The 24,664-nt window shown below is 37.6% G+C and overlaps 1 protein-coding gene across 1 annotated transcript in view; it reads right to left on the reverse strand.

Annotated features, from left to right (window-relative positions):
- Nucleotides 1-351: 351 nt before the first annotated feature.
- LOC128699897 (zinc finger protein 780B) overlaps nt 352-24,664 on the reverse strand; it is a 30,846-nt gene continuing 6,533 nt past the window's right edge. Inside the window, exons 2-3 of the mRNA XM_053792717.2 lie at nt 21,302-22,704; nt 352-11,564 (exon numbers count right to left, since the gene is read on the reverse strand). Coding sequence (XP_053648692.2) covers nt 9,750-11,564; nt 21,302-22,678 — 3,192 coding nt within the window. The 5' untranslated portion in view covers nt 22,679-22,704 and the 3' untranslated portion in view covers nt 352-9,749. The remainder of the gene's footprint in view (nt 11,565-21,301; nt 22,705-24,664) is intronic.

The raw sequence follows: 24,664 nt of genomic DNA on the forward strand, positions 1-24,664 counted from the left end.
TGAATGCATAGCATTACGAGCAGGCTTAAAATTAACTAAGATTAACTAAGCAATGAAGTATTCAGTGGTAAAACATTATTGTAAACAGATAACAATTAAGCACAAATGAGTATTACAAAAACAGGTCGTATGCTTGCTTGCATTGCTGTATAATCAGTATTTATTTATTTATTTAATTTGAACATGATACAGAGAAGTACAAGGAATACAATTTTTAAAGTGCAGCATGCCAAAGCTCTTTGTTTGCAGAGCATTATGGGCAGGCTTAAAATTAACTTAAGATTAACTAATAACTAATTAATAGATATCCACCACACATCTAGTTACTAGGTACATAAAGGACACAAAAAATTGTCAAAAAGTTATTTATTTAAAATTGCATATACAGTACAGTACCTGTACTGGCATTTCTGAGGTGTTCATGTAATACAGTTGAAGAAACTGTACATTCAACAATATAAATTCAAAAATTAACTGTTTAAATAAACCCACTTTCATGGTTTGATAAAGATGGTTATAATTTAATCAGTACAGTCTATGTTAAAATTAAAGACAACAAAGACTTCGAACATTCAAGATATAAATGTACTAGAAGAAACTGGTAAAAGAAAAGTACTTAAAAGTACATCAAAATACTTAACACTAATATTAAAACTAAGAACTCAAATCTGCTATAAATGTTTTATTATTGCTACTATTATTATTAAAGCTTAAAGCTTATGAACATTTTTGTTAGATATAATAAAAAAAATCTGGTTAAGGATTACTAAATACTCTTTGTCAAATAGCTACATAAATAATAAGTACCAACAATGGCGCATAAAGAGGCACTGTCATTAACATTATAGTCATCACATCAATGGACGAGGACTAAGCCCGTGTGGGTCGTGCAGGGCCGACAGTGGTTCACAAAAAGTGATTAATTAAGGCACATAAGGGAAGGCTCTAGTTTTAAATGGGAAGACATAGTCATCTATGCTTCATCTGTCACTGGCTTAGCAGGTGTCACAGTCCATCACACATGTCACAACTGGCTTCAACACTGTTGCTTGTTAATACATAACAATCGATGTACATAAACTACAGTGTTGTGAATTACAAGACACAATATAACAAACTCTTGTAAAGGTAAATGTAACTAAAAAAGTTCCTACAAAATTAAACGGCTTGTACTATGAAAGCCTTTCCACGTGCTATACAGTTCTTAATGTATTTTTCAATCACAATTATAAAAAAACACTATATAGAGTAGCTTTATAAGAAAGCTGACTGTACAGTGCTCATCACGGCATTATGCCGTGGCGCTCACCCGGCATTATGCCGTGGCGCTCACCCGGCATTATGCCGGGGCGCTCACCCAGCATAATGCCGTGACGAGCACTGTATACTTACATCATATATTAGTTCAAATAATACAAAACAAACTAATACAGTACAACAAATTTTCCCATTCAACATGAGGGTTGTATAAATATAATTTTAAACAAAGTGCCAACCAGGTTAAAGCATAAATTTAATACAATTTTTCCCTATACACAATGGATCTATTTATAAAAATGCAGTACACAAAAAGTTTAATGTAGTTAATTCTCATTTCAAGGCAATACGCTGTATAGCCCTTGTGGCTTAGCGCTTCTTTTTGATTATAATAATAATCAAGACAATACAAGTCAAGGCAAAAATATGATCTCAAGCTTTTGAGACAAATATATTAGTAAAAAAATGTAGAAAGTAATGTATTTTCTGGCATATAAGGTGCACTTTTCCCCCCAAAAATCTTGGAAAATCAGCCTGTGCCTTAGATGCTCAAGGTCTGGGGTCAAGGGTTGGCTTTTGTTACACTTTAGCAGTGTTTATTAACGTTATGTTACAACTGCTCGGAAACGTCGTCTTGAATGTCTTGTATGCTCGTGCATCTTATATGCAGGAAAATACAGTAGGTAATCCAATCTTACCTTTCTAAAATACATTAACATCACTAGCAAGTTTCATGAGGAAAGTAACTGGTTACACCAGTGGTCTCCAACCAATAATCATTATGGAGATTTTCAATTGAAATCTCCTGTATTTTTTGCAACTTTTAATTGTAATAACATTTTGCAGTATTTTTTACAGCTTATTAATTTTAATATTATTTTGACACATCAATAGTCTATATATATATGGTTCTTTTTGTATTAGGGTGATTGAGAACAATATCACCAGTTTCCCTTCCCAGCATCCCACAAAAAATAATTTTATATGAAGGTAGAAGTGTCAGACAGAGAAAATGTATTGAATGTTGATGAAATGAAAGCAAAAATTTTATGCTGTAGATAAGGAGGAATGAGATATATTAGAATGAAGGATGAGGTGAGAGTATGATATTAGTGAGGCTGAGAGAATACTAAAACTCATGAATAAGACAAACATGCAACATTCGGTTATCTTATGCATTTTACTATTTTGAAGTCTTTGATGGAAGATGCCAGCTGTGCAGGCAAATATTTTGTTGTCTAAAGTACACAAGGGACAATAAATAACAAAAAAAGGCACAATACCGTGACTGGAACGATACACAAATAACCCGCACATAAAAGAGAGAAGCTTACGACGACGTTTCGGTCCAACTTAGACCATTGACAAAGTCAATGTGACTTTGTCAATGGTCCAAGTCGGACCGAAACGTCGTCGTAAGCTTCTCTCTTTTATGTGCGGGTTATTTGTGTACACAAGGGACCTATGCCATATATAGCAGAAATTTACTAAACAAGATAGTTAGTTTTGGTGAGATTTATACTATGTGTCATTAAGTGCTTTGTTATTATAATAATAATACACAGTGGAACTTTGGTACTCGAATCTAATTGGTTCCAGATGGCTGTTAGAGTACAAAACGAATTTTGCTTTTGGTTGGCTTGTTATCACTAACCCTCTTAGGCCCCATGGTGACTTATTTATACAAATAATATAAAAAAAATAAAAAAATGCGAAGAAACACGAAATAGTTTACAGTGAAGTTCTGGCAGGTCGTGTTTGTTTGGTTGACTACTGAGCGATTTGTTTACCAAACAAAGCATTCAAATAACGAATTGTTCGAGTATGGACCTGTTCGAGTACCGAGGTTCCATTGTGTTGCGTGTCTTGTTTATCAACTTTTCGGTACTGTACATATACCATTGATAATATAAATGGTTGGAGTGATGAGTAATGTATAGAAAGCAAGCGGGGAGAAAAAAGTTTGAACGACTGGTTTGTTAACCCTTTCACTGTCGGTCCTGTAATACGTATTATGGTTTGCAAGCCAGTGTCGGTCCCATATTATTACGGTTTGCAAGCCAGTGTCGGTCCCATATTATTACGGTTTGCAAGCCAGTGTCGGTCCCATAATAGTACATCAAAATTCTAACGGCTTCCACTCTTGTTGGAGATAGCTGGTAGGCCTACATATGAGAGAATGGGTTTAGGTGGTCAGTGTGCAATATAAAAAAAAAAAATCCTGCAGCACAGAGCATAATGAGAAAAAACTGTGTGTTTTTGGTTTAAAACAAGAGACTTTGCAGTGTGTTTTTGTATGGCATTTATGGTTGTACAGTGGACCCTCGACTAACGATCAGCTCCCAACTCGACCAGTTATGTAAGTGTATTTTTGTAAGTGCTTTCGTACGTGAATTTTTGGGGGTCTGAAACGGACTAATCTATTTCATAATATTCCTTATGGGAACAAATTCGGTCGGTAACGGCACCCAAACAGACATCTGAAATGAAATAATATCGTTAGTCGAGGGTCCACTGTATTCTCATTTTCTTGGTCCCATTTGATAGTGGAAGATATACATATCACAGAAATAGATGATTTTGATTGGTTTACAGATAAGTACCCTGAAAATGAGCTCAAAATAGCAGGAATGTTCAATTTTTGCCGATGTTCAAGAGTAAACAAATCACGTCACGTGTCCAATACATGTCAACTGGTGGGTCCAATATGCTTTCACAAATGCACTGATATTATTTATACTGTTTTTACAATAATGCAGTAGTCTGCATAACAGCAAATCTTCTATTTTGTGTGAATAAAAATTTAAAATGGAAAGCATGCATAATATAAGAGGCCTGGAAACGTGACTAATGAACAGAGAAAATGTTATTTTAGTGCTAGGAATGTCTGCATTATCGTATTGTGTTGCTTATAAGACTTGTTTTAGTTTCAATGGCTCGGCATCAGACGTAGTTGGGAGAGCTACAGCCCACCCCATACCTCAAACTTATAGTTCCTGTCACTGACCTACGGTTTATAGGATGCAGGGTGGTTTTTGGAAACATGTAAAAAAAAAAAATTTAATAAGCTGTGAAATACGGTAATTCTGGACCCTATGATTACTTTATTGGGTAGCTGAAATAGGTAAATGGGCGATTTCTTGTACTCAGTCGTTAGAACAAAAGAAGCTCTATAAAAAATAGCTAAGAGTTTGGGCGACTGGCACAATGGCATTGGCCAAAAATAGGACCCAAAGTGGGTGAAATCACTGCTGCAAAAATATCGCCGAGACAGCTAACTTTGCAAGAGTGTAATTCCGTAAGTTTTCCACCAAATTACATACTTTTGGTTTCATTACCATCGGGAAAAGATTATCGTTTCAAAAAAAATTTTTTTTTATTTAAAATCTTCGACATTGAGAGCAAGTTTGCAAGCAGGGGTCTCGACGGTGAAAGGGTTAACCCTTTCAGGGCCCAGAGGCTAAATTTCAAAGTGTGCACCAGTGTCCAAGAAAATTTAAAAAATAACTTCGTTATTTTTTCTTATGAAATGGTAGAGAATCATTTTCTAAAGGTAATAAAACAAAAAGACTGAAATTTGATGAAAATTGATGAAATTATGCTCTCGCGAATTTTGAGGTGTCAGCAACATTTACGCATCGGCGATTTTGCCGACTTTGACTCCCATTTTAGGCCAATTACATTATTCCAGTCGACCAAATTCTTAGCTATTTCGCTAGTATTACTTCTTTTCTATCGATTGAGCACAAGAATTCGCCAAGTCAACTGTCTCAACTACAAAATAAAGTGATGGGAAATTTGTAATTAGGCCAATTTAATGCAAAGTTCAAAATTCTCCAATTTCAAAATAGGGTCCAGAATAAACAATGAAGGCATTCCTGGCACTAAACTAACATTTCCTCTGTTCATTTGTTACGTTTTGAGGCTTTACCAATGAATTCCATTTTTATTTTTTATTCGCATAATGAATTTTTATTCAAACCAAAAAATAGAAGATTTACTGTTATGCAATATTGTAATAATTATATAAATAATATCACCACATTTGTGAACATATATAAGACCCAACAGCTGGCGTGTATTCGACGTGTGAGGTCATTTGTTTACTCTTGAACATCAGCAAAAACTTTAACATTTCTGCAACTTTGAGCTGTTTCAAGCCATTTTCAGTGCTAAAACCAATCAAAATCTTCTCTATTTCTGTAATATATCTTCCATTCTATCAAATGAGACCAAGAAATTGCAAATACAACTATAAAAACATACGAAAAAACACTGCAAAGTCACTGTTTTAATTGAAAATTACGGTCTCGGTTCTTTTCTCTCATTATGCACTGTGTGCTGCAGGATTTGTTGTATGTCCTGCACACATACCACACAGATGTATTCTCTCATATCTAGGCCAAAATTTACCGCTCACAGCTTATCAGAGTGAGCTGAGCTTGTGACGTAGATCTACGGTTTGGACCCTCAAAGGGTTAAATACATGTATGAAAGAAAAGAAAGATGTTAAGTTCTTCCAGAGACCATACCAGTGAGTGATCCAAGACCAGATTTCCCACTGACAGCATGAGCAACTGGGCCATTGCTGCCATCAGATTGGAGGCCTACAAAGATTATCATCCAGCACTTTTTGTAGGAAGCAGTTAGTCTATACAACACTTCTATAATCATGGGAAGCATTACTCGTAGGAAACGCACAGCACTTAGGGAATGGAAGGTAAATATATTTGATCTGAGGAAAGGGAAGGTAGTACCAATTTCTTGGATCAAGAACCTTCCAACAGTGTGAAGGCAACTCCCTATAAGGTGTTACTCTGTACAAAGTGGATAGTTTAAGACAGCCACATAATAAATCTCAAGTTACTATTTTAATGGATATGTCTATTACTAGACTACCGATCCTCAGACACCAAGTAATTACTCTCAACACTTACCTACAACTGTCATCATTGAAAACACTCAAATTTAAAATAATGTCCATTGTTTTACCAAATTTGTTCATACTTTGTATGTACATGTATAGAGTGCTTACATTTGGCAGAGATTGGTCAAGAACTATAGATTTAATATTTAAGATTTTCTTAAAGCCGAACTATAAATACATATTTATTCTTGCTTAGCGTTTTACCAAGTATATTCATACTTTGTCCATGTTCATTTTATACTCATAGAGAGAACTCAGGTTTAATATTTGCAATGCAGCGCTCTATGGACCTTGTAGGTTTAGTGATTAGTTTTGATAATAATATTTAAGATTGGCTGAAGGCTGAATTATACAATAAACCACTTATTAATATGACATTAAATTGAGCAATGCACTTTTGTGCATGCTCTTACACTGAATCAACATGAGAGGATTGATTTATGAGGAAATTTGTGGTAATGCATGTGGTGGGTTTTTTCCCTCTGACTTGCTGAGCATATGGTTCTAGTGTTTTGGAGAGGTCTAGCTCCTCCCCTTCCTGTACCACCATCCAAGGTGTCTATGCTGCATTGCGGAAGCATCTTGTGTGCTATTCATTGTGTTCATGGAAGGATTTTGCATCTTTTCATCAGCCCATACTGTAAAGAATGATAAACAGACCAAAAGGGCCGAATAAGACTGAGAAAGCAAGGAAAGGGGTCTCACTTTATGGTCAGATTATAGAGCGAAAAGAACTAACCTATTATAAAAGTGTGTGAGGACAGAGAGCATTCCCAACACTGTACATATAGTGCTGGATGATTTGAAAGAGTTAGATACCTGGCTTCATTAAGCTTAGTTGTGAGAGCGTAAGAGCTGTTTATGCTGCTGCTGTGCATGCATTTTTCCTGCTGACTTTGTACAAATTATTTGAGACAGCTAGTCCTGAGCAATTTAATGTCAGAGACAGCTATGTTCAAACCATAATACATATATACGGTGCTGTAGCTGTGGTTCGTTTCAACTTTTTTTTTTTTTGTCTTGCTGGCCATCTCCCACCTCGCCTTTACACTTTGTTTCCCACCTCCAGGACTCAAGTCCAGCTAACTCATTTCCTGAATCCCTTCACAAAACGTTACCTTGCTCACCCTCCAACAGCTCATCAAGTCCCAAAAATCATTTGCCTCCACTCCTAACATGCTCACACATGCCTGCTGGATGTCCAAGCCTCTTGCACATAAAACCACCTTTACTCCCCCATCTTTTCCTATTCCGAGAATATTTGGGTAAATATTCTCACCTTAATAAATGACATTGCAATGGAATATTGACTCAAATTACAATTTTAACATCACAAGTGGGGGGTGGACCTATTCATGTATTAAAATCATACATGAATATGTATGTCAACAGGGCATTTTCAAAATCTCTATATATGAACAGAAGAAAAAAGTAAATTTTGTTTAGCATTTCCCTACTGGATCCACCCACCATTAACATGGTTGTGACAAAATAGGTCTCAAAAACAACAGAAAATAGGACCAAGAGAAATATAAAAAAATATTAGAGAATAAAGTGAAGGATTAGTGAAAAAAAAATTAAATGTAGTGCAAAACAAAGATGGAAATAGAAAAATTATTTCCAGCTTTTGAGATGAAACCTAATATATCCTGATCAGGTTTATACGTGTAACAAAGATAAAACTGCCATCTGGATTTTCTTCAATTTTCTTGCTAGTTCTTGCTCTTATTTTCTCTTATCTCAGTAGGGAAGTGGAAAAGAATTCTTCCTTCATAAGTCATGCATGTCGTAAGAGGTGACTAAAGTATAAATTACTAAATTTAAAAAGAAAAACTTTCTTTTTAGGTCACCCTGCCTCAGTGGGATACAGCCAGTTCATTAAAAAAAAAAAATCAACACGTCAGCCATCTCCCACCAAGGCAGGGTGACCCAAAAAAAAAAAGTTCACCATCATTCACACATAATCTCCCAAACCCCTCCTTTAAAGTGTGGGCACTATACTTCCAACCTCCAAGACTTGAGTCCATCTAACTGGTTTCCCTGAATTCCCTCCACAAAATATTAACCTGCTCACACCCAACAGCTCGTCAGGTCCCAAAAACCATTCGTCGCCATTCATTCCTATTGTGTTACACACACACACATGCCTGCTGAATGTCCAAACCCCTTGCATACAAAACCTCTTTTACCCCCTTCCTCCATCCTTTCCTAGGATGACTCCTACCCCTCCACTACAGATTTGTACACCCTCCAAGTCATATATAAAACAGTAAAACAAAACTGAAGTATAAATAGTGTAGCATGCACCAATCTGTATACACTGTAGGAATAAAACACTCATGAACAACAAACATTGAAGAAAACTTTCTGCCACAAAGTGGTGAAACATCTCCTTTAATGTTTTGATTGTGATATTCATTTTATTCACACAGTCTGCCAGTAAAAACAAACTGTACTTGTATGCACTGTGGATTCAGCCACTGCCTACTGCCAGAGTGAAAAGTTGCCAGACTGGCAGCAACTTGTTTCGGTCAGAGTGAGTTGGTGTGGTTCGGCTGGCAAATGGTAACGACATGTATGATAGACAGTATGATAGACATGTATGATAGACAGTGTTGTTTTATTACGAGTCATGATGGTAGCTTTGAGGGGACTTGAGCTAGAGTTCACCACAGCCACTCTGGTGTGAGATCTATCTGTATAACCCTCCATTTGTGATCACAGTGGGACTTAGTATATTTCTATACACTGTAGGGAAATTAACATTAGAGAATTTTAGGACTCGCTTGCTATAGGTTCAAACCTCACCTGTTAAAGGTACACGCTTATACAGTATTTAAGTGGCGCAGTACCGAATAAACAATGTTAAAATGAACATCCAAACTAATCACTAAAACATCAACAATAATTACTGTGTGATTAATTTTAAAATTAAAAATAATAAAGTGAACAAAACCAAAACTAGCAGCAGCCAACTATTACAAGATCAGTATAGAAATGAGAAATATTCCAGGAGCATCATTAATGCTGCTCAGCTGCATGCTATGAGATAAAAATACATATTATAACCTAGTTTTACTAATACAGTATACCATATGCATTATAATAAATGTTACTTTTTTTACTTTCCCTCAGTTATCTACAATTTTATATTATAATAAAAGAAGTGCTAAACCCTACATTTTTATGTACATTTTGACCCAATGTCTTATTTTGCCTGCATTTTTAATCGCATTTCACAGTAGCCATCAGTAGAAAAACACCGAAGACCCTTGGGTTGCAAACTGTTGACAAATTGTTAAATACACACAAAATGATCTGGATTGTTTAAAATCCTTCCAACAAACCTTACAGCTAGAAGTACAGTTAACAGTAGTCTTTACTGTATATCTATATAACAAATCCAACATGGTATCTAAATATAATATTGAAGCACCACAGTCTAAGTTCAACTGCTATATATTTTAAGGTATAAAATTGGAAATCTTTTAGGAAGACATTTAAATACAGCCAAAAGGCATGGTCCCTCTGAAGGCACAAACAGTATGTAATGGAAGGCACGTGTTTAACTTGTTTTAACCTTATGTGATCGTTTAGCACTCTCTCTCTTTACTTTTCCCACAGCATCATCATCATTGACCTCATCAACATCAACAAAGTTGATGGGTTGGTAATTTTCTGTACCCTTATTCCTTGTAGATCTTTTAGCTGGAGATTTTTTCGGAGGCTCAGCATCAAGATGTTTCATTATGTGCTTCTCTAAGGAAGTTTTGAGGTTGGTGCGATAGCTACATATATCACAGAAGAAGCTGCGCTCACCAGTGTGCTGCTTCTGATGTATATAGAGTTGTGACTGGTATGGAAAAACTCTGTCACACTGCTGACACTTAGGAAGCTTGTGAGGCCCAACATTAAAAGGCTTATTGTTGCGTAATATGAGTCCTTCAAGATCTTTTTCACTGTGTTTTTGCATACAGTGGATAATGATGTTTGCACGGGCCCACTCTCTATGCCCACACTCAACGCAAGAGAATGGCAAAGCCTCTTGATGGGTTCTCTTCTTGTGTTGCTTTAAGTGATAATTATCTGTAAATTTCTCCTCACAGTATTCACATTTGAACTCCCGCTGTGGCATGCTAAGCTCAACATGTCCTACTGTTCCATCAATACACACCGTACGTAGGAGAATTTTGGGGTTATCACAGTTCTTGTGTTTGCGATGAATGTGATCACGAATAGTCATCTTGCTAGTAGCATAAAATGAGCATACACTGCACCCAAAGGGTTTGACACCTGTATGTGATCGCCTGTGCACTTTATATTTCCAAGTGTCATGGAAGACTTTGGAGCAATCAGGGCAGGTTATGACCATCTTGCGGGATACACTGGTCTTCTTTGAGACAGTTACAATGAGGTGGACCTTAGAGCCATCACCATTATCCAAAGATTCAATATGAGCATTAGGGTGCTTTGCTCTGATGTGCTCTACAAGGTCTGTCTTATGGGTAGCCTTCATTCCACAGGCAGCACATTCAAAACGTTTTCGTAAGATATTACGCCTCTTCTTTCCACCTGATGTAGTAGTATCAGTTGTGTCTGAAGAGTTTATGCTACAGTCTGGGCTCACATCTTCATTTCCTTCTCCAGTTTCATTTTTGTCATTTCCATTTTCATTATTAGTATTTTCATTTTTGTTTCTATTTTCATTTCTATTTCTATTTTCATTTCTATTTCTGTCTTCATTTTTGTTTTTATTTTGAGGGTCAATTTCAATTACATCTTCATTTCCAGCATCTGCATCTTTCTCTTTTTCTTCTTTGTCATCCTCTGTTGATACATTTTTTTCTTCAGTCTTCTTTCGGTTTCTGGGAATATATTTCAGTTTAGGCTCATCTGAATGCACAATAAGATGAACACTAGTCATGTGGCGCTGCATGTGTTCTCGATAACTTGTAGCAAAACTACAAACATCACATGCGTATGGTTTCTCTCCCGTGTGACATCGGACATGTCGCTCAAGGGAATATTTACTTGTGTATATGCGATCGCACATTGCACAAACAAAACGCATCTTGTTGCTGGCATCTCGTCCGAGAGCAACTCCATCCTCCATCATGACTTTTCGAGGTGCCTGTTTTGACATGAGCTCATCCAGATCAATCTTAATATCATCAAGTGACACTGGCTCAACGCGCTCCTTTTTTATGACGTGTTGCTTGATGATATGACTCTTCAACTTCTCCGGGTTCACAGAAACAAAGGAACACACACGGCATTCATAAAGCTGGTTTTCATGTTCAATCAACATATGTTTTTGAAGGAAGTACCGATTTGGAAACCACTGATCACAAGCTTTGCAATTAAAACTTGTCCTTTTTACCTGAAATAAAACAAAATAAAATAAAATCTGCTGCAATCAAATTTTATTTTCAAAATGCACATACCGTTCAAAATTTTTTAAAAAATTTGGTGACATTTATTTTCTAAAATTTGAAAAACCTGGTGTTAGCAGAGCATTATGGGCAGAGAAAAACAGACTTGAATAGTTTCTTCAATTATCTGAACATTTTTTTAATGTTAAGTTTAATATAATTAAGTTGGAAATCACCGCCTTACTTGCCAATGGAGGATAAATTTGCTTTCTTCCCAAATAGTTGGTTGATCAAATTATAACTGTATCAAAGTTTATATTGTTAATTTTTTATGGAATAATATAATCAAGGTACTGCATGAAAAAACAAAAAGTATAGCTAGGCAATAAATTATTGTACATAAATCAATATGATTCAAATACAGTATATCATCCATTAAAATGTGACCTTATAGGATTTTTAGGTTTTTTGATGGTTACAAAATTGATGAATTTTCTTTATCATGACTCCATGAAGTCACAACTGTGCAATTTTAGGGTAAAAATATGGAACTGTACTGGGGAAAGTTCCACTCCATCTTGTGGGTCAGGCCATTGTCTTTAAGAGGCAAGCCTAGCTGCACTTAATGTACACAACCTTTCATGCCACACTGCATAAATATCTCATACCATCCTCAGCTCTTTTGTTTTTTTTTTTTATTATCACACTGGCCGATTCCCACCAGGGCAGGGTGGCCCGAAAAAGAAAAACTTTCACCATCATTCACTCCATCACTGTCTTGCCAGAAGGGTGCTTTACACTACAGTTTTTAAACTGCAACATTAACACCCCTCCTTCAGAGTGCAGGCACTGTACTTCCCATCTCCAGGACTCAAGTCCGGCCTGCCGGTTTCCCTGAATCCCTTCATAAATGTTACTTTGCTCACACTCCAACAGCACGTCAAGTATTAAAAACCATTTGTCTCCATTCACTCCTATCAAACACGCTCACGCATGCCTGCTGGAAGTCGAAGCCCCTCGCACACAAAACCTCCTTTACCCCCTCCCTCCAACCCTTCCTAGGCCGACCCCTACCCCGCCTTCCTTCCACTACAGACTGATACACTCTTGAAGTCATTCTGTTTCGCTCCATTCTCTCTACATGTCCGAACCACCTAAACAACCCCTCCTCAGCCCTCTGGACAACAGTTTTGGTAATCCCGCACCTCCTCCTAACTTCCAAACTACGAATTCTCTGCATTATATTCACACCACACATTGCCCTCAGACATGACATCTCCACTGCCTCCAGCCTTCTCCTCGCTGCAACATTCATCACCCACGCTTCACACCCATATAAGAGCGTTGGTAAAACTATACTCTCATACATTCCCCTCTTTGCCTCCAAGGACAAAGTTCTTTGTCTCCACAGACTCCTAAGTGCACCACTCACTCTTTTTCCCTCATCAATTCTATGATTCACCTCATCTTTCATAGACCCATCCGCTGACACGTCCACTCCCAAATATCTGAATACGTTCACCTCCTCCATACTCTCTCCCTCCAATCTGATATTCAATCTTTCATCACCTAATCTTTTTGTTATCCTCATAACCTTACTCTTTCCTGTATTCACCTTTAATTTTCTTCTTTTGCACACCCTACCAAATTCATCCACCAATCTCTGCAACTTCTCTTCAGAATCTCCCAAGAGCACAGTGTCATCAGCAAAGAGCAGCTGTGACAACTCCCACTTTGTGTGTGATTCTTTATCTTTTAACTCCACGCCTCTTGCCAAGACCCTCGCATTTACTTCTCTTACAACCCCATCTATAAATATATTAAACAACCACGGTGACATCACACATCCTTGTCTAAGGCCTACTTTTACTGGGAAAAAATTTCCCTCTTTCCTACATACTCTAACTTGAGCCTCACTATCCTCGTAAAAACTCTTCACTGCTTTCAGTAACCTACCTCCTACACCATACACTTGCAACATCTGCCACATTGCCCCCCTATCCACCCTGTCATACGCCTTTTCCAAATCCATAAATGCCACAAAGACCTCTTTAGCCTTATCTAAATACTGTTCACTTATATGTTTCACTGTAAACACCTGGTCCACACACCCCCTACCTTTCCTAAAGCCTCCTTGTTCATCTGCTATCCTATTCTCCGTCTTACTCTTAATTCTTTCAATTATAACTCTACCATACACTTTACCAGGTACACTCAACAGACTTATCCCCCTATAATTTTTGCACTCTCTTTTGTCCCCTTTGCCTTTATACAAAGGAACTATGCATGCTCTCTGCCAATCCCTAGGTACCTTACCCTCTTCCATACATTTATTAAATAATTGCACCAACCACTCCAAAACTATATCCCCACCTGCTTTTAACATTTCTATCTTTATCCCATCAATCCCGGCTGCCTTACCCCCTTTCATTTTACCTACTGCCTCACGAACTTCCCCCACACTCACAACTGGCTCTTCCTCACTCCTACAAGATGTTATTCCTCCTTGCCCTATACACGAAATCACAGCTTCCCTATCTTCATCAACATTTAACAATTCCTCAAAATATTCCCTCCATCTTCCCAATACCTCTAACTCTCCATTTAATAACTCTCCTCTCCTATTTTTAACTGACAAATCCATTTGTTCTCTAGGCTTTCTTAACTTGTTAATCTCACTCCAAAACTTTTTCTTATTTTCAAGAAAATTTGTTGATAACATCTCACCCACTCTCTCATTTGCTCTCTTTTTACATTGCTTCACCACTCTCTTAACTTCTCTCTTTTTCTCCATATACTCTTCCCTCCTTGCATCACTTCTACTTTGTAAAAACTTCTCATATGCTAACTTTTTCTCCCTTACTACTCTCTTTACATCATCATTCCACCAATCGCTCCTCTTCCCTCCTGCACCCACTTTCCTGTAACCACAAACTTCTGCTGAACACTCTAACACTACATTTTTAAACCTACCCCATACCGTAAGTAAATCAATTTTCTATCTTTTGATCTTATCTTGTGTCTGCATAGTAACCATAGCACCCAGGAAGAATTTGAGTGATGCTGGTAGTGGCTAGATGCATTCAAGTCTTGGTATTATGAATATTATTATAATCAAGGGGGAAGCGCTAAATCTGCAGGATTATACAGTGTCCCGGTGGTCTGGTGGCTAAAGCTCCCGCTTCACACACGGAGGGCCCGGGTTCGATTCCCGGCGGGTGGAAACATTTGACACGTTTCCTTACACCTGTTGTCCTGTTCACCTAGCAGCAAATAGGTACCTGGGTGTTAGTCGACTGGTGTGGGTCGCATCCTGGGGGACAAGATTAAGGACCCCAATGGAAATAAGTTAGACAGTCCTCGATGACGCACTGACTTTCTTGGGTTATCCTGGGTGGCTAACCCTCCGGGGTTAAAAATTCGAACGAAATCTTATCTTATCTTATCTCGGGAGGGGGGGGGGGTGCGGAAGGTATTCAGGTTTAATTCAGGGAACTGGAGCACATATCCAATTCCCTAAATGAAGAGCCCCTCACCAGCATCAAGGAACCTTCCTTGAGGGTGGTGTCATGAAGAAAATTGAGATACATTACAGAAGTTTAAAAGTGGTGCAAGTATCGTGGAGTCAGCAAGAGCCTATGGGTTCAGTGAAGGATCAGTTTGAGAGCTATAATATAAAATATGCAGATAGAAACAGATACGGGGTGGGGTGCTTATAAAAAGTGACAGCTTACAACCATAACACAATTTGAACAATCTCCAGAATCAAGGGTTTGAAGTGTTGCTGTTCAAAATGAAACCAATACTAGTAGGAACTGTTTACCACGCTTCCAATTATAACAAGTTTTTCAAACACTTTGCAAGAGTATTGTCTGAACTGAACCCAAATGTTAGAATAATACTGGGTGAATTCAATAGCTGATTTCAACACAATAAGCTATATATGTGTATAAGCAAATCCAAGGATTAAATAATTAAATTAATGAAGCAACCCAGACTATGCAGTTCTCATAGCATGTGACTGCTATGAAAACAAAAACTAAAGTCAATCAGGCATCATTTGCATAGGATTTAGTGACCATATTATCACTAATCACCTAAGAAGTATGGTAAAGAAGCACTATAAAATATTCAAGCTGAAAAATGGTGACTAGTGTGTAATAACAAGTTTCATAATCACAGAACAGGTGGGGGGCTTGAAGCCATGGTAAGCTAGTGTTAAAACCACCTGGCTGGTAGACAACACAATGGCCTGGTAGTTTAAGGCTAGACTGCCACAGGTCTGAGCCCGACTCACCCTGATTTTTTTTTTTAATGAGCTGGCTATATTCCACCAAGGCAGGGTGACTCAAAAAGAAAAACAAGTTTTTCTTTTTAAATTTAGTAATTTATACAGGAGAAGGGGTTACTAGCCCCTTGCCCCTGGCATTTTAGTCGCCTCTCATACAGATCCACATCCCTTTATCTGAAATTCAAAAAGTTCTGAAAACCGAAAGTTCCAAAAGCATGGGTAACCCGATAAATGTTTTCCGACTGGTTCAATAACCACTTCGTACCAGCTGCACAAGCTCATTGCAGGCGAGCTGGACTAGAAGAAGACTGTAAAATTTTATTGTTCCTGGATAATTGCTCTGCACATCCCCTTGCCAAACTTCTTGTGAAAAGTAATGTTTTTGGCATCTACTTGCCCCCTAATGTGACATGTGTATTACAGCCTTGTGACCAAGGAAATTTATGCTCCATGAAGAGTAAGTATAAAGACTATTTTTTAAACTGTATACTTGGTGCAGTCAACAGAGGAGTAGGAATCCAAGACTTCCTGAAAGAGTTCAGTGTTAAGGATGCCATTTATGCAGTTGTTTTCTCTAACATAAGCCCCCAAGACAGAGATAGGAGAATGATATTTGTATACCATATCCTCTTCATACCTTCGTCAAACTGCTCGGTGTTATGCCAAATATTATTTATTCTGGAGTATTTAACATGTTTAACCCTTAAACGGTCCAAATGTATATATACGTTCACTCGCGTAGTGCCCCAAATTTTTTGAGAAAAAAAAAAAAAAAAAATTTTTTAAAGAAAAAAAAGAGCATATGGTACCCAGGCATCCCCAATTATTTTAACATGGTACACAGTGAGTGCGCACACCCATTCTCTCATGTCTAGGTGACTCAGGCTTATCATGGCAATGTTGAATGAATGACAAAGAAAACGTATATAGTATACGTTTGGGGCGCTATGCGCGTGAACGTATACTATATACGTTTGGACCGTTTAAGGGTTAATGTTATTTATGTTGTTTATTATGCCATATTAAATCAATTGTGATAGGCAAATAAGCTGTAGTGTTGATATTAGCGTAATAATAAAGTGTATTCTCCTGCTTCGTGAGACTGAGCTCATGGCAACCGACAGTGGCTTCAAAGCCACCCTATCTTTAATGGATAATGTACTGTGTAGGTGCTTTACATAATGAGAAGCATTTCTTGTATTCATTGGAATCATGGCTAGGGCTAAAAGCAAGCAGGTTAAAAAAATAAATGGAGAAAAAGAAGCTGGCATGACTTATGCAGCAACTAGTGCCACCAAACAGTACCAGCAGGTTCGTGTGGCGACCCTGGAAATTTGAAATTATACTAGCCAAAATTAGTGCCGAATAACTGAAGGAACCGAATAACTGATTGCCGGATTTGTGATGGCGGACCTGTAGTGAGTTACTAAATGCTGTAAAGAGGTTTAATGAGGATAGGTTTGAGCGTGCAGGAGAGAGGGTGATTACTTCCCGGTAAAAGTAGGTCTTAGCCAAGGATGTGTAATGTCACCATGGTTGTTTAATATATTTATAAATGGGGTTGTAAAAGAAGTAAATGCAAGAGTGTTGGGGAGATGGGTGGGATTAAATTTTGGGGACTCAAATACAAAATGGGAGTTGACACAGTTAATTTTTGCTGATGATACTGTGCTTTTAGGAGACTAAAGAAAAGTTGCAAAGGTTAGTGGATGAGTTTCAGAGGGTGTGTAAAGGTAGAAAGTTGAAAGTGAACATAGATAAGAGTAAGGTGATGAGGGTATCAAATGATTTAGATGAAGAAAAATTGGATATCACATTGGAGAGAGGGTGTATGGAAGAAGTGAATGTTTTCAGATATTTGGGAGTTGACTTGTCAGTGGATGGGTTTGCAAAGGATGAGGTTAACCAAAGAATTGATGAAGGAAAGGTGAGTGGTATGTTGAGGTATCTGTGGAGACAAAAAATGTTATCTATGGAGGCAAGGAAGGGGATGTATGAAAGTTTAGTGGTACCAACACTCTTATATAGGTGTGAAGCTTGTGTTGTAAATGCTGCGGCAAGGAGGCAGCTGGATGCAGTGGAGATATCCTGTCTAAGGGTAATGTGTGGTGTAAATATTATGCAGAGAATTCAGTGTGTGGAAATTAGGAGGATGTGTGGTCATTAGAAGTATTAGTCAGAGGACTGAAGAGGGGTTGTTGAGGTGGTTTGGTCATTTAGAGAGAATGGATCAAAGTAGAATGACTTGGAAGAGCATATAAATCTGTAGGGGAAGGAGGGGTAGGGGTCGTCCTCAAAAAGGTTGGAGGGAGGGGGTAATAGAGGTTTTGTGGGTGAAGGGCTTGGACTTCCAGCAAGCGTATGTGAGTGTGTTAGATAGGAATGAATGGAGACGAATGGTTTTTTTGACCTGACGAGCTGTTGGAGTGTGAGTAGGGTAATACAGTGGACCCCCGGTTAACGAACTTTTTTCATTCCAGAAGTATGTTCAGGTGCCAGTACTGACCGAATTTTTTCCCATAAGGAATATTGTGAAGTAGATTAGTCCATTTCAGACCCCCAAACATACACGTACAAACGCACTTACATAAATACACTTACATAATTGGTCGCATTTGGAGGTGATCGTTAAGCGGGGGTCCACTGTATTTAGTGAAGGGATTTAGGGAAACCGGTTAGCCAGACTTGAGTCCTGGATATGGGAAGTACAATGCCTGCACTTTAACCCTTTGACTGTTGCGGCCCCAAATCCTAAGTGTCTCTTGTGTCACAAAATATCCAAACAATAAACTATTTTTTCTTATGAAATGATAGAGAATCTTTTCCCGATGGTAATGGCACCAAAAGTACGAAATTTGATGGAAAACTTACGGAATCATGCTCTCGCGAAGCTAGTGATGTCAGCGACATACATGCATAGGCGATTTCACTCACTTTGAGCCCTATTTTCGGCCAATTCCATTGTTCCAGCTGGCCAAACTCATACCTATTTCTTTAGAAGTCCATCTGTTCTATCAACTGAGTAAAAGAAACTGCCCATTTACCAATTTCAGCTACCAAATAAAGTGGTCAAATTGGCAATTTAGCCAATTTCACACAAATTAAAAAAGATGCCATTTACAAAATAGGGTCCAGAATAAACAATGCAAACATTCCTGGCACTAAAATAACATTTTCTCTGTTCATTAGTCATGTCTCCAGGCCCCTGTTATATTACTCTTGCTTTCTATTTTGAATTTTTATTCACACAAAAAATAGATTTACTGTTTTGCAGACTAATGCATTATTGTAATAGTTGTATAAATAATGTCAACCCATTCGTGATTGTGTATTAGAATGGCTAGTTGGACACATATTGGAGTATGACATCATTTGTTTACTCTTGAACATTGGCAAAAATCGAACATTTCTGCTAATCTGAGCTCAATTTCAAGGTCCTTTTCATCATCAAACCAATCAAAATCATCTATATATCTGTAAAATGTCTTCCATTCTATCACATGAGACCATAAATACTATATGAAAATAAACCTCAAATTCAGCATTTTAATCCAAAAACACGGTCGGAGTTTTTATTTTCTCGTTATGAAATGTGTGCTGCAGGATTTTTTAATACTGCGCAAACTGGCCACACAGACCCATTCTCTCACATTGGGGCCTACCAGCTTACTCCTGCTTGATCTGAAGCTGTTGGAATTTTGGCGTATTAATACGTCAAAAACACTGGCTCGTAAGACGTATATACAGTGGTCCCTCGATAATCATCGGGCTCGATAGTCATCCTTTTCAGAAATAGTTGCGTTATTTTCGTCCAAACATTGGCTCGCAAATGATCGGTTGACTCGATAATCGTCGTTCGTCCTGGACGCGTACTCACAGCTCTGAGCCGCCTCGGCCTCCCTTCCCAGCCAGTGTGCCATTGTTTACCAGTGAGCGACAGTCCCCTCACTTGTTCATACAAAATATTTCATAATATTCCATTCATTTTAGTGCTTGCAAGTGCTAAATAAGCTACCATGGCTCCAAAGAAAGCTCCTAGTGCCAAGCCTTTGGTAAAGAAGGTGAGAAATACAATTGAATTTAAGAAAAACATCATCAAACAATATGAAAGTGGCGTACGTGTGGCCGAACTGGCCAGGATTTATAACAAACCCCATACCCATATCTTCCATCGTGGCAAAGAAAAAGGAAATCAAGGAAGCTGACCCTGATGAGCCTATGTCAGCTGTGAAATCTATTGTGGCATTGGGAAGTTCCATGGGGTTGGATGTGAGTTTGGAGGATGTGGAAGAGTTGGTGGAGGACCACAACAAAGAGCTAACCACTGAGGAGCTGCAAGAGCTTCAGCAGGAACAGCAACAGATCGCAGCTCAGAATCTTGCTGCAGAGGAGGAGGAAGAGAGATGGAAGAAGGTGCCTTCTTCAGAAATTAAGGAGATTTTTGAAATGTGGGGTAGGATGGAAAGATTTATGGAGAAACATCACCCTGAGAAGGATGTTGCAAGTCATATTGGCAACTTGTACAGTGACAGAGTCTTAGCCCATTTTAGGGAAGTTTTAAAGAGATGCCAGAAACAGAGCTCTCTGGACACTTTTTTTGCCAGACAGTACTCCAGTGACTCTCAAGCTGGTCCTAGTGGCATTAAGAAACAGAGAAGAGAAGTATGTAACCCCAGAAAAGGACTTGGTACCTGAGGTGTTGATGGAATGGGATTCCCCTTCCAAACAGTAACTAATCCAATCTGTCTCCTCCTCCAGTCTTCCATACACTAAGAAGAATCACCAATAAAGGTAAGTGTTATGCTGTTAATGTTTCATTCATCATGTGCCATTGTATTGTTTATGTACTACATCTATATTTCATGTAAAAAATTTTTTTGTTTTAATACTTCTGGGTGTCAGGAACGGGTTAATTGTATTTACATTATTTCTTATGGGGAAAATTTATTCGAAAATCATCTATTTCGATAACCGTCGCACTTCCAAGAACGGATTAACAACGATAAACGAGGGACCACTGGATATAACTGAAACAGAGGGTTAAAAGAGGGGTTTGGGATATTGACAGTCTGGAGGGACTTCTAAACTGTCGTATATGAGTGCCTCTGCAAAGACAGTGATGATGCATGAGTAAAGTGAAAGTGTTGAATGATTAAAGTATTTTGTTTTGGGGATTTTCTTTCTTTTTTGGGTCACCCTGCCTCGGTGGGAGACGGCCGACTTGTTGAGAGAAAAAAAAGACTAATCAAAATACTATTTTCTTATCCAAGAACACTACAGTGTACAGTATCATTATTCTAATACTTAGTGAGTAATACTAAACTACAATAATGGAAGAGGTGGCAGGTAATCAGGTTTGATTTGAGGGAGGAAAGGGTAGCTCCAATTCCTTGAATCATGAGCCTTTTGCCATCATCAAACCAACCCTCTCTAAACCAGGGATGAAATCCTCACCTTGTTCACTGAACCTGAAGACATTAATATCTTGGCATCATTGGATGGAGAACCAGAAAGTGAGTCATCCTCGTCGGGACTATCCAGGGTGTCACTTCCTAGGTCTTCGACATCCTTTTCTTCCCCATCATCTGGTTTACTGATAGTCCCATCATCTTCAGGTACAAAAGCCATTACGTCTTTATTTGATGCAATATTCACTGCTGCTTTTTCCACATTTCCAGGATCAGCGGGTCCAATAATTTGCCCGTGCTCAAGATTATCAGGCACAATAAGTTCTCCATATTCATCAGAGACAACAACTTCTTCATTTTCATCTGGTACAACAATAAGTCTTCTTCTATCTGTCTTCATTTTTTTTACCGTTGTCTTGTTTACCTCAGCAAACATTGCTTTGATGACTTCACGTTCGATCAATTGCTTTGACTTCTGAGTTGATTTTTTTGAAAGAGTCCTTTTCGTCTCATTGTTGTTATTATTTGCAGATTTTGCAAAACTTTTGTTACTGTTTGCAGATTTTTCAGGATTTTTGTTACTGTTTGCCGATTTTTCAGGATTTTTTTTACTGTTTGCAGATTTTTCAGAATTTTTGTTACTGTTTGCAGATTTTTCAGGATTTTTGTTACTGTTTGCAGATTTCTTATAAGTTCTGATATTTGTGGATTTTTCTTGGATTTTACTGTTTGTGGATTTTTCTTGAGCTTTATTGCTGTTTGTAGATTTTTCAGGAATTTTGTTATTATTATTGTTGTTGTTGTTGTTGTTGTTGTTGTTATTGTTTGCAATTTTTACAGTTTTGTTTGCTGATTTTTCAGTTTTCTTTGCAGATTTTTCAGTTTTTACAGATTTTTCAGAAGTTTTGTTTAGAGATTTTTCAGTTTTGCCGTTTGCAGGTTTTTCCATTTTTTTCTTGTGTGTGTTTTTTTCTGGAACTCTGCTGTTTGCATGGTTTTCTGTAGTCTTGTTTATAGGTTTTTCCGGAGTTTTGTCATTTGTGGGTTTTTCCGGAGTTTTGTTGTTTGTAGGTTTTTCCGGAGTTTTGTCATTTGTAGGTTTTTCCAGAGTTTTGTTATTTGTGGGGTTTTCTGGAGTTTTGTTTGTAGGTTTTACCTGAGTTTTGTCATTTGCAGGGTTTTCTGGGGTTTTGTCATTTGCAGGTTTTTCCGGAGTTCTGTTATTGTTTGCAGCTTCCTGGTAAGTACTATCAACTATTTCCTTTGCCTTTTTCTTGGGGGACTCAATTCCATTCTTCTCCGGACTATGTTCACTCACTTCATCTTCTCTTCCTCTTTTCTTCGTCTTTGTCACAGGAGAGAAGAAATCTTTAATAAGCTGTTGTTTTCTGGGTGATTCTCTTTTTTTACCTTTTGGTGACATTTCCTTACTTTTCTTGATCCTTTTCTCTGGAAAACAAAAATAATATATTCAGACAACACAAGTGAAAAGCATTGCAGTTATTACTGTTACTAATACTTTATTAGATTATCCTGGGTGGCTAATCCTCTAGGTTAAAAATCCACACAAAATCTTAACTTACTAAGAAATAAGCTGTTTTAACCCTAGTGTCATTTAAACCCTAGAGGGAGAAAGATTAAGGACGTGACAATACCAAAATTTTTGCTGATACCAAAACTCAATTTTAGGTTGAAAGTGATAATATCAAGATTAGCAGACACCCATGACTTATGATGTGGTTATGTAACAATGAACCCATCATTAGTTGAAAATAATTAAAGTTGAACATGAATATATGATAAATAAGTTAATAAATAACTACTCTCACTGAATAATTAAATACGTAAATAATTACTGTAACTACTGAAATACAGTTGAGAATCTTTCATCCAAAATACTTGGGACTGGAAGTTTCAGATTTTGTAACATTTGAATATGTACTGTACAGGTACTACATTATTATTATAATCAAAAAGAAGTGCTAAGCCACAAGGGCTATACAGCTACAGGTACTACAAAAAAAAAAAGATCCCTGCTTACGAAAAGAAGATAAATGCCCCCAATTCTGACTGGCTAAGGTTTGGATATAAAGGACTCTCCTAAAATGTGCTGAAATGCACTAAATTTGAGTGAAACAATGCTCAATTTATGCGAATTATTATTATAATAAAAAAGAAGTGCTAAGCAACAAGGGCTATGCAGCTAAATTTATGCGAAACACTAAAAAAATGTGCAGATACTATTAGCTGCAAAAATAACACATGCATTGCTCTCATTCTCAAGTAAGTATACAGATTATTCTAGATCTGCTAAATCACAATCAAGCTTCTGTTCCTCAGTGTGTGCAGCTGTTTCTTGTTGTGATTGGCTGTGTTCTTTCTACTCACTGTCTCGATTCGTGAAAGTTTGTGACTATGGCTATGGCTACACATTGATTTTTGATGTTTTTTTCATGCATTTAAAAAAATGCATGATTTTACTATTTAATAAGTAGTAGATTTACTGTTATGGAGGCAACTGCATTATTGTAATAGTAACTGTATAATGTCAGTGCACAAGTGAACATGTATTAGACCAGCCAGTTGGACACATGTTAGATGAGTGATGTCATTAGTGTCTTCTGAAATATTGACAAAAATCAAAAATTCTGCTAATTTGAACTCAACTTCTGGCTACTTCCAGTCCTCAAACAAATCAAAATCAACTCTATTTTTATCAGTCACCCAGGATAACAAAAGAAAGGCAGTACATCATCGAGACTGTCTTATTTCCATTGGGGTCCTCAGTCTTGTCCCCCAGTATGCGACCCACACCATTTGACTAACACACAGCTACCTACCTACCTACTTGTTAGGTGAACGGGGACAACAGGTGTAAGGAAACACACCCAATGTTTCCACCCTTGCCAGGGATCAAACCATGGACAGTGTTTTTGAAGTGAGAGCATTGCCTACCATATGTTTTGGCTTCAATGACATTACTCATGAGTTTAACCATTACCAAACCAATGCTTTTCTTATCTTTTTCAAATCTAAATTTTTCCAACTCGAAACCATTGCTGCAAGTTCTGTCTTGGTTAGATATTTTTAGCACATTATTTACATTTCCTTTATTTATTCCTATTTTACATTTATACACCTCAATCATATACCCCCTAATTCTATGCCTTTCTATTATTACTATTATAATCAAAAAGAAGCACTAAGCCACAAGGGTTATACAGCACTGCTATGCCTTTCTAGTGTATGCAGATTCAGGGCCCTCAGTCTGTCATCGTAGGTAAGATTGCCGACACGTGGAATCAACTTTGTCATCCTTCTTTGTATGTTTTCCAGTGCATTTATATCCATTCTGTAATATGGTGACCATATGAATGAGGCCTAATCAATGATATATAGAACTGAAGAA

Source organism: Cherax quadricarinatus, chromosome 81, assembly GCF_038502225.1.
Source record: "Cherax quadricarinatus isolate ZL_2023a chromosome 81, ASM3850222v1, whole genome shotgun sequence".
NCBI classification, from domain to species: Eukaryota; Metazoa; Arthropoda; class Malacostraca; order Decapoda; family Parastacidae; genus Cherax; species Cherax quadricarinatus.